General features: G+C 40.8%; 1 protein-coding gene across 2 annotated transcripts; it reads left to right on the forward strand.

Moving 5' to 3' along the window:
* The first annotated feature begins 327 nt into the window (after positions 1 to 327).
* Positions 328 to 4,105, forward strand: LOC148037285 (serine--glyoxylate aminotransferase-like). Of its 2 annotated transcripts, none has more exons than XM_087676202.1 (5): positions 328 to 768; positions 1,716 to 2,000; positions 2,459 to 2,825; positions 2,919 to 3,129; positions 3,531 to 4,105. In XM_087676202.1, the coding sequence occupies exons 1-5, from the start codon at positions 564 to 566 to the stop codon at positions 3,615 to 3,617; spliced, it is 1,155 nt and encodes a 384-aa protein (XP_087532328.1). In that variant the 5' UTR covers positions 328 to 563; the 3' UTR covers positions 3,618 to 4,105. The 2 variants fall into 2 exon arrangements, with proteins under 2 accessions (XP_087532328.1, XP_087532327.1); XM_087676201.1 differs by having other exon boundaries at positions 331 to 768; positions 3,536 to 4,098.
* The last annotated feature ends 12,443 nt before the right edge of the window (positions 4,106 to 16,548 follow it).

Raw genomic sequence — 16,548 nt, forward strand, 5'->3', positions numbered from 1 at the left:
AGTTTTATGGGGTAAGAACAATCCCAAGATGCCCTTAAGGCATATATCTCACAAGGTTTTGAACATTTGTAGATTCAAACTTGGAAATTGGAAACTTGCCACTAATAGTTCAATCGCATAAAAGTAAGCAATCTGGTAGTGAGAGAGAGAGAGAGAGAGAGAGAGAGAGAGAGAGAGAGAGAGAGAATGGACATTGATGATTGGATAGGGTAAGGCTTTGAAGGCTCCATGTTTTATGGAGGGAGAAAAGGGTGAGGGAATATGTAAAAAGGGGAGGGACAGTGGCCACACAAATTTGCCAAATCACCACACACACACACACACACACGAGCGAGCGATACATGATTTACGTGTCAACAGACGAGAACATTCAGAAGAGAGAGACGCTTATATTTCATCCTCCCAGCCTGTAGGAGTGCTCGGGCCTGTGACGGGCTGGCAATACAAACGAAGGCGCACTAAAGGCAGCACAGACGAGAAGCACAGGCCATTGACTGGAAGGGGAACAAACAATAGCACTGCAGCAATCTGATCTGCAGCCCGAGCTTGTCTGAGAGGCAGCGATGGAGTACTATCCAGGGCCCGGGCGCAACCACCTGTTCGTGCCGGGGCCTGTGAATGTGCCCGAGCAGGTGACCCGCGCCATGAGCCGGAACAACGAGGACTACCGCTCCCCGGCCATGCCCAAGCTCTCCAAATCCGTCCTCGAAGACGTCAAGCGCATCTTCAAGACTACCTCCGCCACCTCTTTTATCATCCCCACCACAGGTAATCTTATCCATCTTCCTTCTCCATCTGCTGCCATCTTAATGTTTGCTGCATCTGTTACCATATTCTGCTGCCATTATCTTAATCGCACCATTCGAATGCTCCTCCCCAGCATCATTATGTTTTTCCTGTGGTTGAAGCACCCTTCTCTACTCATTTTCATGTCTTGATTTTATCCCCATTGCGGTCACGTCACCCTTGTTTGATCGTTCTGCGCATTTATTAGATGAATTGACCGCCCTGTATTTCCTGATGCAGGCACCCTTCTTTGCCCGTCCAATGCCTTGGTTAAATGAATTGCACCCTGTGAATTTCGTGTTTAAACCATTCTTCTTTGCTTATCCCAACGCATTTTGCTCATTCTATGCCTTGAAAAGACGAACTGCACTTTTCACATGGTGAACTATCTTCTCTTAGTACCTCCCCATGGTTTCAGGTCTCCGTTCAGGCACAGGCAGGCATAGTATCAATGCCTGCATATGGTCAAGAAGTGTATCTGCTAGAAACAAATGATTAGGAATATATCTATTGTAAGGTCGATAGAGGAAAAATGCATAGGAATGACCTAAGCTAGTTTAAAGAAGATCTTAAGGATTAACATCAGCATAACCTGCACGAGTAAGAATTGCACTACTGGAAAATTAAGGGAAGCAGTGTCCGAAGGTTAAGAATTGCACTACTTGAAAATTAAGGGAAGCGGTGTCCGAAGGGTCTTGCTGAATTCACATCATTCTCATGTACATGAACAAGCATTACGTGGTCAAGTTCAAGAAGTCCTAAGCATGCAACTGTCCAACAATTGTATCCATGCAGATAAGTTGAGGAGCACTAATTTATGGGAGGTTTGAATTTACAGCCTGCCTGTTTCATGCAGAGGAGTTTACAAGGATTCTGAGTTTTTATTTGATGCGACACTCTAAGAGCTAGATGGTTTTGGTCATGTGCAGGAACCGGAGCATGGGAGAGTGCTTTGACCAACACACTGTCTCCCAGGGACAAGATTTTGTCCTTCAGGCTTGGGCAGTTTAGCTTGCTGTGGATTGATCAAATGCAGCGGTTGAACTTTGATGTGGATGTGGTGGATGTAGAATGGGGAGCTGGCATTGACCTGGCTGTGGTAAAACAGAAGCTAATGGCAGACACAAATCAAGAGATAAAAGCAGTGTGTGTGGTGCATAATGAAACTGCAACTGGTGTCACAAATGATCTTGCTGGAATTCGATCGGTCTTAGGTGAGAAATCCATAATTCTGATAAAGCCTGTGCAGGCAAATTGAACTGTTTAAGACCTATGGTCTAGGATCCTATTCATAGGATGTGTGTGTGTGTGTGTGTGGGTGGGCTTTGCTGTCAAAACAGATGCTTATCAATACATTTGTTTCTGCTTGGGTGTTGGTTCTTTGAGCATGTTTTCTGAGTTGCTGCATGGCTCAGGTTTAAATAGAAAATGTTAGTTCATAGAGAACAGTGGATGAAGGTCATTGCCCATTACACTATACTGTTAGTTGCTCTCTCTAATCTGAAAAGATTTTTGTGATCAAGTTCCTTGAAAAGAACTTGTTGCTCTGGTTGTTTGATGTGATGTGCAAACTAAGTTCTTACTTGCTACAAGTTGTGTTAAGCTGTCAATTAATGTCTGACGAGTCATAAACAATTTGAGGTCTCTTGTGGATGCTTGAAATGCATGGCAGATGCATGCAAGCACCCAGCTTTGTACCTTGTTGATGGGGTTTCATCCATTGGAGCTCTGGACTTTCGAATGGATGAATGGGGCATAGACGTTGCATTAACTGGATCTCAGAAAGCCCTTTCTTTGCCGACAGGGCTTGGCATTGTCTGTGCAAGCCCTAAAGCACTAGAGGCCTCTAAAACTGCTAAATCATTGAGGGTTTTCTTTGACTGGAATGATTATCTCAAATTCTACAAGATGGGTACCTACTGGCCCTACACTCCATCATCGCAATTGCTGTATGGTTTACGGGCTTCCTTGGATCTCATTTTTGAGGAGGGTCTAGACAATGTGATTGTGAGGCATCACCGCTATGGCCATGCTACAAGGTAAGCCTTTGGTTTGTGATGCCCTCACTTGTTAATGTCTGCTGTAGAATGACGAGGACTGATGTGCATCTTTATGTGTTTGCTTTGTTGTAGGCTTGCAGTAGAGGCCTGGGGTCTGAAGAACTGTACTCAGAAGCCTGAATGGTATAGTGACACAGTTACTGCAGTGGTTGTTCCCCCTCACATCGACAGCTCGGGAATCGTGAGACAAGCTTGGAAGAAGTACAACCTTAGCTTGGGATTGGGACTAAACAAGGTTGCTGGTAAAGTTTTCAGAATTGGGCACCTTGGGCACTTGAATGAGGTACTTTGTCTTTGAGTCATCTTATTTGAGTGTGTCATGGTTAATATTGAGTGTAAAAGATTTAATCACTGGCTTTATCATAAGGAATTTTAGACAAATTCCCATGATAATTCCCACGTTGTGACTTACAATAACATCATGAGCTTCTGCATGGGAGGGATTGCATACTAGCTAGGTGCAGTTGAGAGCACCCAGCTAGCTTTCCCCTGCCCCTAACTGCACACTAAGTATGCGGTCCCTCCTGAGCTTCATGATGTTGAACACTAAAGGGAAAAACAAGGGAAAATTGCCCCTTTTCCCACATGGGAAAATCTCAGAAACTTCTTGTGAATTAGTTAATATAAATAGTTTCATACACTGAAGACAAGAGGTCCACTTCTTTTGGACGTGGGGGTCTGAAGTACAGCTGCAATTGCTCGGAGCTCTTGCTGGAGTTGAGATGGTGCTTAGAGATGTGGGCTGTCCACTACAACTGGGTAGTGGTGTAGCAGCAGCTGCAGCCTACCTGTCATATTCCACCCCTTTGATCAAGTCAAGATTATGAAGTCATCAGGAGATGAGTGTGGCAATGCATCCATTATGGTACTAGAATCTATAAGCTGCCCAGTACAGGCCAGTGGCAAGTGTATATTCCTCGGCCTTGTCCAATCCGTTTGGCTCCGCAATTGTAGTGCATAGATGTGGTACTTTGCAACGGCAGCATGTTGAATTGTCGAAGCGTGGCCAGCTCACTATTAAGCGCACCATCCTTTTGCAACTTTGTCATTTGTAGCCATCAAACAACACTGTAAACAATTAAACTTGTATGTTGTCACATTCTCACGTGGTGGGCTCTCTTTGTATTTACTACTTCTAATTTGCCAGGTGGATCAGTATTCCCAGGCCATGTTGCTTGGGTCTAAATAACTCATGAGTATATTCCTTAATAGAATCTCTCTAGTCTGTCTCATTCCATCTATGATATTACACATAAGACTTGAGTGAGGATCGAATGTGTTAAAACCGGCAAATATGTGTATGCAAGGATTATAAAATGTGTTAGCAAGAGTTTGGCAAGAGCTACACAAATCAAACTTTCAAATGTTCCATGGGCTAAAATGTCAAAGTGTTAATGCTTTTCAAGTCTTTGCAAAGCAAAGGAAGTTAGATGACCTCAATATGTAGGGTTTATAAAATGTGTTAAGCAAGAGTTTGGCAAGAGTTACACAAATCAAACTTTCAAATGTATCATGGGCTAAAATGTCAACGTGTTAATGCTTTTCAAGTCTTTGCAAAGCCAAGGAAGTTAGATCACCTCAATATGATAGGGTTTGTAAATGATAAGTATCCATTGTTTAAATGGTCCCAAAGTTGAAATATGCCACTTACTATGCATTAAATTACACCAATATTGTGGCTTTCAATCCCAACAAAGAAGGGGACGAGACACAAAGAAATTACAAATACCATCTTTTCAATAGTTAATGAGCCCTATTGTGAAAGAAAATTGCATTCCATGTATATATAGGAGGTCTTTTCGAGGGATGGCATGGAGCAACACAAGCGGAACTAGTTTATAAAAAGTGCCAAGAATACATAAGAGTCTTACACATTAGAGATCAAACCAAGGCTAACATCAATGAGACTAAGTGTTACAATATGAAAGATAATGGTAAATGTAATTGAAAGATAAAAGAAAAGTTCTAGTTGATATAACCATTAGTGATAAGGCCATGAAACAAAACTTATAGGACAAGTACATGGGGTTTAGCTCTAGCACAAGCATAGCTTTGTGTCCTTGTATGTATGTATTTGTCAATGTGTGGATCAAGATCCAGGGCATCTAAATCAACCTACCTAGATAGCATAATTAATCAAGGTCTCATGTATAGGTGTTGTTTGTGGTTGTGATGGGGCGTTCTCTCTATTCCTATCAAATGTGGATTGAGTTTGACATTTATTGCCTCTAGATTTAAAATTGTGTCTACCTAGATCCCACAAGTTGTATATGAATGAAACTAATTTGATAAGGGATTTTGCTACAATCATTGTAATTCCTAATTCAGCTTTGATGATTTCATGTGAGACAAAGACCTTACATTTGATCATCTTGAGATCATTAATACCAAGGGCCTCTCCATTGACCTCCTATCATATATGTAGCTTGATCAATTGCAAGGGCCAAGACTAGCCCCTCATCCTTGCACTTCATAAAGCAATGTAGATGTGACTAGTGTATCAATAGGCAAAGCATAGTGTGGGGTTCCTAGAAGTACATGTGAACTTATCCTCTCCAATCTAGCTAGTAATGTGTATCTTCATGTCAATCCAACATTTGTTGCCTCCCTTAGAGAAAAATTGGGACTTGTGAATAGCACTCCTAGGTATGTATAAGAATTCATGTACTCTTATCTCCTCCTACCCATACATAAACATAGGTGTTGATCTTGTGATCCATTGTGATGTGCTAACAAACATCATAACCTTGCATTTACCAAGGTTCACACAAAACCCATTGATTAATACACAAGAATGTAGTAGCCAAATGTCTTTATAGCCCTAGTGAAGATTCACCTATCAACACAATGGCATCTGCATATCATAATAAGGGTATCCAAGTGCTAGCTTGCAAAGCTCCTCTATGGTGTGAATAATTATAGAGATCCCATCAATGTATAGCCCAAATAGTATTGAAGGGAGAGGACATCCTTGCTTTATCCTTATGGTCAAATGACCAAGTATTGAAAGGCTCATATGTAGCATGTGTGACGCTCTAATGCTTGGTACTATACCAAAGGCTTTGTGGATATTCGTAAGCCAATTATAGCTTCATCTACTATGAGCTTTGCCCTCTTTTAATAATCACTCTTAGCGTGAGGATACAATTCAATATAGAGAAGGCTCTCTTGAAACCAGCATGCCCTTGTGCTTTGAGATTCCACCTTTACGCCCAATAGTTCAACTCATGCTAAAGGATGTATGCATATAATTTGGATAGTGTGTGACCAATCATCAGTTTGGTAATTTTTGGGTAAGAAGCATGACTTGACTTGAGGATAGGTACAATAATATTAGTATTGCATCTCCTTGGGAAGCCTTTGTACATAGATATGTTAAACATAGATGTTAAAAGTCCTCCCACCAAATCCCTAGCATGTGTTAGGTGCTCTGATATTAAAGCATCATGATCATTGTATCTTACCTCTCCTAAGCTTTGTCAATAGCTATTCGAACCATGCTCACTATGAAGAAAGTAGTTGTCTCTAGTAGGCAAGGTTCTAGTGGATTAGGGAGAGGAGGCAGGTCCTTTGTACAAAGATATGTTAAACATATATGCTAAAAGTCCTCCCACCAAATCCCTAGCATGTGTTAGGTGCTCCGATACTAAAGCATCATGATTGTTGTAGCTTAGCTCTCTTAAGTTTGTCAATAGCTACTCGCTATCTCTAGGCAAGGCTTTGGTGGATTAGGGAGAGGAGGCAGGTCCTTCGTACATAGATATGTTAAACCTAGATGTTACAAGTCCTCCCACCAAATCCCTAGCATGTGTTAGGTGCTCTGATACTAAAGCATCATGATCATTGTAGCATACCTCTCCTAAGTTTGTCAATAGCTACTCGTTGTCTCTAGGCAAGGCTTTGGTGGATTAAGGAGAGAAGGTAGGTCCTTCATACATAGACATGTTAAACATAGACGTTAAAAGTCCTCCCACCAAATCCCTAGCATGTGTTAGGTGCTTCAATACTAGAGCATCATGATCATTGTAGCTTACCTCTCCTAAGTTTGTCAATAGCTCTAATGGAGTAGGGAGACGAAGTTGACCTACCATTGTGTGAAGGTTAGTTATCCGTTGGCAAGGCTTTGGGGGATTAGGGAGAGGAGGCTAACTTGCCATTGTGTAAAGGTTAGTTGCATACTACCCCTATGTGTTTGGAGATGTAATGGGTGTGGTTGGATGGTGCTCTTTGAAGAGTCTCCATGCCTCTCTAGAGTCATGGCTCAAGAAAAATTGGTGCAAATATCCCTCTAATTGGGCTAAGAATTCTCTCTTCTTTTGCCTCTGAGGCATCGAAGATGTAGCTATGCTTGTTTATGAGTACTGGATCTTGATGTTATCTCTCTTTGTAGGCAAGTTCTAGTCTCATGATAATCATCATCATATCAACCATCTCAAGATGTCGCCTAGAGGGAGCTCTCTATGTGGGTTATGAGGGTCCAATGTTGCACCTATTTGCTCTATTCAAAGCCTTACTAAACTGTTGGGTGAGCTCATGCAGTGGAGTGTGAAGACCTCCATCACATGATAGTTTGAATATCTTCATCGAGTAGATATCCTTTGTCCCTTTGGAGAAGTAATATCTCATATGTTGTTGAGCCACCTAAAGGGTACGTCCATGAGTGAACTAGATACCTAATGTGAATGATAGGTAGACATGATCCATTGCAACTTGAAAGAGATATGGTGAGATTACAAGATGTTGGCTATGAAGGATAAGTATTGGAGGGACTAGTACATAGTTTGCCATATTGGTGTTGGGTCAATGAGGGTAGCCTGTGAATGCATCTAATAGAGGATATCAAGCATGGCCATTGAGTATGGCTAGTTTGTATGCTATATCCATATCTACAAGATCTCAAAAGATGACGTACCAGTGAGACAATAGGGTTTGCGGGGAGGAACACGGAGTGAACTCGGCAAACATGGAGAAGAGAAGAGAAGAGAGAAGAAACTCTGATGAATGGAATGATGAAGATCTGAATCATGGAGTGAATGTGATACAAGGGAACAAGGGTGCCGTAGCACGAGGAAGATGATGAAGACAGCCACGAACCACAAACCGCAATGTCCTCGTGAAGGGGTGTGAGGGTAGTGGAGAGGTTGGAGAGAAGAGGTGACGGACTGAATGAATCAGCCGTGAGGAATGAATGAGAGAGTGGCCTATAAATAGGCGCTGTCAGTCTAGGATGGCGCCCCTTTTTGGGGCTACAAACCCTAAATGCAAAACGCAAAAATGCAAAAATGCAAACTGCAGGTGAAGGGTGAAGGGTTTCTCAACACCCCCTCTCAGGCCCAAAAAGGGGAATAAGAGAAGAGTGACGTGAAGAGGCAATGCTACATGCTGAAGAATGCTCATGCAGCAGGTGCCACTTGGACAGTGTCCCTCGTGGAGAAATTGTTCACTTGCCCAAGCACCCTAGTACATAGATGATGAAAACTTGCAATGCATAGGAGGAATGTCGGACTTTGTGTGATGCCGAGAACCATAAGAATATGCCCATACTCGATCTCGAGAGGTGGCTCCATGCTAACCAAGTGACCAAGGCAAGAAGAGAAGAGGAGGAAGAAGATGTAGAGGATCCCTAAGATCCAAGATTTCCATCGAAAAGGGAACCTGCAGTAAAGACCAGTAGACGGAGTGAACTGGAGAACTTGAAACACAACCTCGAGAGAGAAGTCACTAGCTTCGTGCATCCATGCTGGAAGGAATACGAAGGACTCATCACCAAGTCGCGCGGCTGAACCTCCAAGGTCCCAATCTAGATGGTACCTGAAGATCTTGGATATTAGTAGAAGAGATGACTGGTCGAAGACAGCCACCCCAAGAAAGTAGAGGATGGATGACAAACTTCATGTGGAGTAGGTTCCCCCTCTGAGGTGGGAGGTGGAGGGGCCCCCATTGAAGCCGAAGAAGAAGTAGATGCCCCCTATGAGGGCAAATAAATAACATCCCCCTCTAAAGTAGATAGGGAATCCAAAAACTCATGGATCACGGACTCCGAAATATTTGATGACGAAGGGAGTGTTACTGGTCATGCCAAAGAAGGTATCTGGGATGTTGAAGAGCTCCCAGAGGTAGCCTCTCGAACCCGAGTAGTCGTTGAGGGTGGGGAAGGGTGGGGCTCAGAATGAGGTGGGCAACAATCACTATCTCTCAGTGGAGCAGACTGGGTAGTCGAAGAAGAGGAAGGAGTCAAGCAACCACTATCTCTTGAAGGAGCAGATTGACGAGGAGACAGTATCAAACAATCACTATCTCTCGATGGAGCACATTGTAGATTCGTAGGTTGTGGAAGCCACTCTACCTAAAAATAAGTGGGAGAAGATTGCCGCTGGCATTGCGATGATCTCCAGGAGGTCGTAGCGCCAATCGATCCTCCATGTGCTCGAAAGGACTTAGTATGCATCGGATGTGTCTTATTGCCTTGAGCATAGTACTCTGATAGCCGATGCAGAACAATCTTTGTGGCCCAGAAAGGAGAGGTGGCACAAGGAGTGCCTGGTGGAAGACGCATATACTAAGGGGGGTTGGGGAGTAAAGGTCAAAGTCGGCAAGTATCGGTGGTGTGTCCGGTGATGCCACAGTAGGAGCACCTAGTAGTCTGGACATCTGTTGGTAAAGAAGCCATGGATTCCAGTGTGCCTTGCTGAAGAAGGAAGAGGTCAGTCACCATGAACCACGAATTGCAATGTCTGCCTCAAGAAGTGTGAGGGCAGTGTGAAGCACGAACCACAATGTTCGCCTCAAGGGGTGTGAGAGCAGTGTGAAGCACGAACCACAATGTCCACCTCAAGGGGTGGGAGGGTAGTGGAAGGGCTGGAAGTGAGCTGCCAGTGGGAGGAGGATGTGACCAATAGTAAGAGGTTGCAACCAGTAGAACAACGTAGGTGAGAAGAGAGAAAGACTAAAAACGCAGGCAGGATAGCCTGCAGAAGAGAGAAATAATAAAAATGTAGGCAACAGGTGAGAGAAAGGCTAAAAATGCAAGCAAGATAGCCTGCAGAAGAGAGAAAGACTAAAAACGCAGGTAGGATAGCTTGCAAGAGAGAGAAAGACTAAAAATGTAGACAGGATAGCCTGCATGAGAGAGAAAGACTAAGAAAATACTAAAAATGCAGGTATCAGGGCTGTGATGATGTAGTAGGTTGTACGGCAGCATGTCTGCACAGGAACAACAATCGCTTGGCTGGAATCAGCTCCAAACTGCGTGAAGAGGGCTAGAAATCAGGCGCCACAATTGATGGAGACAGCAATGGACAGCTTTAGCTGAGATGTCCTCTACGAATGGGGTGTGGGCAACAAGTTTGAAACACTTGAAATATACAAAAATGAGATTTTGATGCAACGGAAGAAGAAGAGAAGTGGAAGCCGAACCCGCCACCGGTCTTTTCCTTCACTGGAGTGGAGGATCTTTGCTGCTAGGTGAGCAGATCCAGCTCTGATACCATGTCAAAAAATGACGTACTAGCGAGACAGTAGGGTTTGCAGGGAGGAATACAAAGTGAACTCGGCAAACATGGAGAAGAAAAGAGAAGAGAGAATAAACTTTGATGAATGGAATGATGAAGATCTAAATCATGGAGTGAATGTGATACAAGGGAACAAGGGTGCTGTAGCACAAGGAAGATGATGAAGACAGCCACAAACCATGAACCACAATGTCCTCCTGAAGGGTATGAGGGTAGTGGAGAGGCTGGAGAGAAGAGGTGACGGACTGAATAAATCAGTCGTGAGGAATAAATGAAAGAGTGGCCTATAAATAGGCACATTCAGTCTAGGATAGCGCCCCTTTTTGGGGCTGCAAACCCTAAACGCAAAACACAGAAACACAAAAACGCAAAGTGCAGGTGAAGGGTGAAGGGTTTATCAACACAAGACACCTCCCTTACTAAGCAAATTCTCCCACATCTTATGAGGTCCACTCCATCGCCAACTCCTCCAAATCTTGCTTTTGTAGCATCTCCTTAGATATATCAAAGAATGATGCTTGGTGGCAAGTTATCCTAATACAAAAGTCTCCAAGTAGAATGTCATCTCCCTCTCTCTAGAACTCCCAAATGTCCTCATCCAAGGTTATATATAGCGATTCCCCCTTAGGTGGGACCTATATGGACTTCTTAAGGAGAAAATAACATATGACCATGTATAAACTATGTTTCTCACCTTGCACTCTCACCCACATGGTGTGCTCAAGGTTGTGGACTACCTATCCCATCCTTTTAAAATATGTGTGCATCTCCATCATAGCAAGGTTTGATCCACACAAGTTATGCTAGTTGATGATTTATGTATGGATGGTGGCGAGTTGAGCTAGTACCTCCAAGAAAGGAGGTACGCGGTGAATTAATTGAAATCCACATTATATGGCACTACTCGATTTACAGTAGCTAAGAATCTCTCTCATCACTTGTTCATTTATTCTTCTTTTCATAGACAATCCCACCAGATCGTGGATTTTGTGTGGGGTTGTTGTCCTTCAATTCCACGGTATCCTTTGTGGAAGTTAATAGACCTATGTGGTGCCTATCTCCAACAACCTCGATGAAATTATTATTGCAAATGCCTACTTCTTGAAACTGCAAGTACGTCAAGTTATTATTGCAAGAGTACAGAGAAGCATGAGAAGTTAATTGTCACATTGTGAATTACAACAACATCATGAGATTTTGCTTGAGAGGGAATGCATTCCTCGTTAGGTGTGGTTGGGGGCAAGGGGCCACCAAAAACGAGTTTAAAAGCTCATGATATTATATTGAATATTATAGGGACAAACAAGAGAAAACCTTCTGATGAAGCTTGATAGCATCAAGAGAGAAAGAATATTCATTTCAAGGCCCACAAAATTTTGCTAGTCATCACTGATTGGCAACAACCAATGACTACCAGTCGACTTTCTTATTTGATGTTGCTTTCACTTAGTAGTATGTTCATCCTTACAAGAGAATATCAAGCTTTGATAGAGCTATTCAACTTGGAGCATACAAGCTTGCAACTTAAGTCCTTTGACTTGATTCTCAATAAACTCAAAACTTCAAATAAAAAACTAACAATATGATCCACATGATCAGACATTAACCATGAGTTTCGCTTATGAATCAACTTGTTTCTTCCATCCCAAATCTTCTTTAAGATAAGAGCTTCGATGATATGCCACACTTCAACCAACACAAGGGTCATTCGTCCTTATTGCCCAAGCAATATATTTTTCCATGTGATATAATCATGGAGCTCAACTCTAAGAAGCCATTCTTGAATTTCCCTCCAAATTCTTCGAACATAAGGGTAGGCATGAAAAAGATGAAATATATTTTCCTCAAACTTCCTGCACAAAGGGCATATATTGTTCACTTGCTTTCATTTTCTTATTACATATTTGGTAGGAAAATATCCCATAACAATTCTCCAAAGAATCAAATTGAACTACACAAAAGGTGTTGCTTTCCATGTAGAAATCATAAGCCTCCTTACCTTCTCAATCGAAATGGTGTGTAGGCTAAGTTTACTCTTATGATACAATTAGTTGTTTGCTCTTTTGGCAAAGTTTTGAGCTTAGATACCTAAATATGATGTAGGAAGAATTGCTTCCATCCAAATTTCACTGTGAAGGTAGAGGAGGAGGGCCAATCTTCATTAATCTTAGAGAAATGGTTAATTAACCAATTCATTTCCTTGTCAAACAATGAGAACTCCATGAACCTCATTAATAGAAAGCCTATCCAAACCACGATTATCAAACAATGAGAACTTGCCATGGACTTCATTAATAGAAAGCCTATCCAAACCACGATTATCTCAAAGGTCTTTGCATTTAATGATGCCATTGTTAAAGAGGGAAAGTGCTTTTTTAGGGCATGCCAAAAGAATGGTGTCTTGTTTGAGGAGTAAACCATACCAATAGATAAAGAGAAACACATCCTCTTATTGGTGGGTCCCATTTGACAAGAGGCAATGCCTAATAAATGCATTAATAATGAGTTGAGCTACAACTGACGCAAGTGATTCCTTGACTTTAATCTTTTCATTAAGGAAAAGCTGTATGTTGAACCATTCTAAGCCTACCCACACTTTCTTCTTGATGTGGGTTCTTGCAATCCAATTGTGAAGGAGATTTGCCCACAATTGAGCGGAAGAAGGAAGCTTCTATAGCCGTTTGAAATTGAACTTAATGGCCCTATCATAGGGAGAGTTGATACCCAAGACACCAATAGATTTTTAAGAATGAACTTGGGTCCAAGAAACAAAGTGCCAAGAGTGTTCATTAGGGGAGTTTTGAGGTCTCGAAAATGCCTTTTAGGATGTGGAGAGAGAGTGCTCTAGACCAATAAGAGCAAAGCCTCCGTAACGGAACTTCTATTTTTAAAAAATTTAAAAATAATTTTACAAAAGATATAAATATGATAATATTACGAATTTGTATTTTTATTATGTATTTTTAGTCTCTTATATTCGTGATTATGACATCTTTTGCATTAATGGCATAGAGTCTCGGCTACTTTTATTTAATGATGTTTCTAGATTAATGATAATGACTAATGTAATCGAAATTCAAATTGGTGAAAAGCATGGCGCTCAGTTTTTTCCCTCCTTTCTTTTATTCCTCTATTGTTTTTCCCTCCGTTATGGTAGCCTAGTCCTCTCTCTCTCTCTCTCTCTCTCTCTCTCTCTCTCTCTCTCTCTCTCTCTCTCTCTCTCTCTCTCTCTCTCTCTCTGTGCATGTATCTCTCTCTTCTACCATGGATATAGAAATTCGACCTTCAACAAGGCGTCCAAGCTCCCAAATCACATCCATATCAGTGTTTAACTCATTCCAAACTGATGGAAGATGGATTCCTACTATCATTAGCAAAGGTAGTTGGATCACCATGCAACAAGCAAAACGTGGAAAAAGGCAAAGACATGAGAGCTCGTTTATCTCTGCTTGGAAGGGCAGAATCCAAGATTTTAAGCTTGGAGCAAATAAGAATAGCATCAAAGAGGTAATAGTGCAACATGTGTTCATGCATAGAGAGCCGTGTTTGAAACCTGGATCTTCAAAGCTTCCAATGCATAGACCAAATTGTAAGAATTTGATTCTTAAAGTTTTTCCTTTCTTAAACATGGTTTAGGTTTTTCCATTATAATATTTGTTTGTCTTGTAGATGTCTATCCCTCTAATCTTGAGGAATGGCAACCAGTGGAATCTATTATTGATGTTATTGATGTTATACATGGTTCAATTGGAGAAGAAATGTATAGAGGCAGAAAGAAGACAGAGCTTGCAGATAATGGAATATTCTTTTATGACCATTCTTATGTTATTCCTATGCGGCGTTGCCAATGGGGATCAATAAAACTCCTTCCTTTGCCAGATTTTTCAAGCTTTGAGTGGCCTTTGCCAAGTCCAGCTACTAGTGAGGGCTATAGATGTAAGATATTTTCTGAGATCCAGAAAGCACTAAAATCTAATATCTCAAGTAGGCTAAGCAAAGTTACTTTATTTATGCCTATTAATATATTTATTAATTTCTTCTCTAATATGGAGATAAGAATAACAAAAACCATGCTTTCAGTGAAGAGACTAACATATGATCATATCATACAATTTGTTGATGAAGGATGGGATACAAGGACAGAAGGAAAAATTATATGTAAGATAGATCAAGACTCTATAGCTTGTAAATATATGATTGCTACTCAAAATTTTATCCTTAGCTTTTACTATAGTCGATGGCATTTTGTTGGTGGTAGTCTAGTTGCTTTAGACCAGAATCTTAATGATTTAAGCAAGGATCCTATAGTGGATCTTGATATTTGGTTCAACGAGGACATTATTGCAATCTTAAAGATCAGAAAATCATGTACGCTACATCAAGTGAGGATGGATTTACAAAATGAAGACATTGAACTACCATGCTCCTTTGTATTCCAACTTAACAAGAAACGAGTAAGTTTTCACATCATATTATATCTACTTAGATGTATATCAAGATCTCACTTTCTAACTAGCTAACATTTGTAATTTATTTTTTGCAGATATCGAAAAGGAGAGAAAATAATATACACTGCAATGACATTCAAGAAAAGATATCTTTACTATCAATATAAAATATATGTACAAATTTTGTAGCAGATGTCTATCTGCCATCTCTATGAGATATACAAGGGCTGAAGGGCAAATTTCTATATATGAAGGCTTACAAGGCGATATGGCAAAGCTATTTCTTTTTTGGAGAACTATCCTTTCTAGGAGTCCTTTTGCCTTTCTTTGATGTCTTGGGTATAGAAGGTGTTGAAGCTGTGGATTTGCCTTCCGTGGTTATAGGCACCGCATCTCCTTCATGGTGCAAATCCCCACCAATCTCTGTTGTTGGTTGTATACAATTGACCATTATATACTTCAAGAGCTTTGCTCTGATGTACCAAAAATGCTCAGATGTATAGCAATCCTTCGAAAACTGTCACACATTTATAGAAAAAAGAGTTTTAGTTCATTATTATTCTTACAATAGACTATATTTTTATCATCAATGGACTATTTGCAATTAATATCTATCTTAAAGTTTAGCACATTTTATATTACCTTTACATGTTTATCATCATTGAGATAAACAAAGTTAACCATTCTTCTAGCATTTGCAATCACCCTCCAGCCACAAGAATGGCTATCATCCTGATGGGGACACTACAACCACCAACACAAAGTAAAACTATAAAGAGGACTAATGGTAGTTCATAGAATAAACTCATGTTTCAATTATTTTAATGAATAACTTACCGCAACTTGTCTATATTGCATTGTTGCAAGCAAATCAGACGGCATAGGGGGTCTTTTCTCTAGCTCTTCAATTAATCTTTTGGCACCTCTGTATATAAAATATGTTGAAATTTAGAGTACTTACAAAAAAAGAATTGAAATATCAAGGAGCCCTTGGATAATATAACTTACAATTTAGCATTTCTATGGCTTCCTTTCATAGAGTTGATTAAAAAGCATTGCTTATCCACAAGGTCTATTGCAATCAAGCTCCAATGAAAACTAAAAGCGATCATATCTCAACAAATTAGTAGGATAAAATCTCAAAAACTCTAATAGAATATTGAATCACTTACTTTTCATTATATGGAATTATAAGGAGCTCCGAAGTATTGAAGTTAATCAAATTGAGCCAGTGCTCAATAAAACTTGTATCAAGCTCACTCAATGTTCCTTTTGATTTGAAGGAATTATTGGAGGATCTTGAAGATAAACTTAAGGAGTACAGATGTTTTTATGATAGACATGTGCAAGGTTTGGAAGTCAATGGATTTGTTCATTATAGTGATGTCATGGGAGCCACCAATACATCTAGGTCAACTTTGCTAGGCAGGTTCAACCTCATTGAAGAGGAATTCAGAAAGAAAGAAACATGTTGCCCTTTCCATAGGTACCAACACCAATGCCTTCTGATCCACAAGGACGTTGGATTTATTGTGTATCTTCAGTACATGGAAAATTCTTCTCCAGATATAGACCAACAGAGAAAGCTAGAGGATATTGCAAGTATGGATAAGGAGGTCGAAGAGAAGGAGGAGATGTTTCAAGAAGATGTTGAGAATCAACTTGTCCAAGGTTTTGATGTAGGTTTATTCAAGAGTGACAATATCACAATGGTGGAAGAAAAGGAGATCGAGCCAAGTGCAC

Source organism: Lygodium microphyllum, chromosome 4, assembly GCF_053477565.2.
Source record: "Lygodium microphyllum isolate KBCC chromosome 4, Lygodium_microphyllum_v1.1.10, whole genome shotgun sequence".
Classification (NCBI taxonomy): domain Eukaryota; kingdom Viridiplantae; phylum Streptophyta; class Polypodiopsida; order Schizaeales; family Lygodiaceae; genus Lygodium; species Lygodium microphyllum.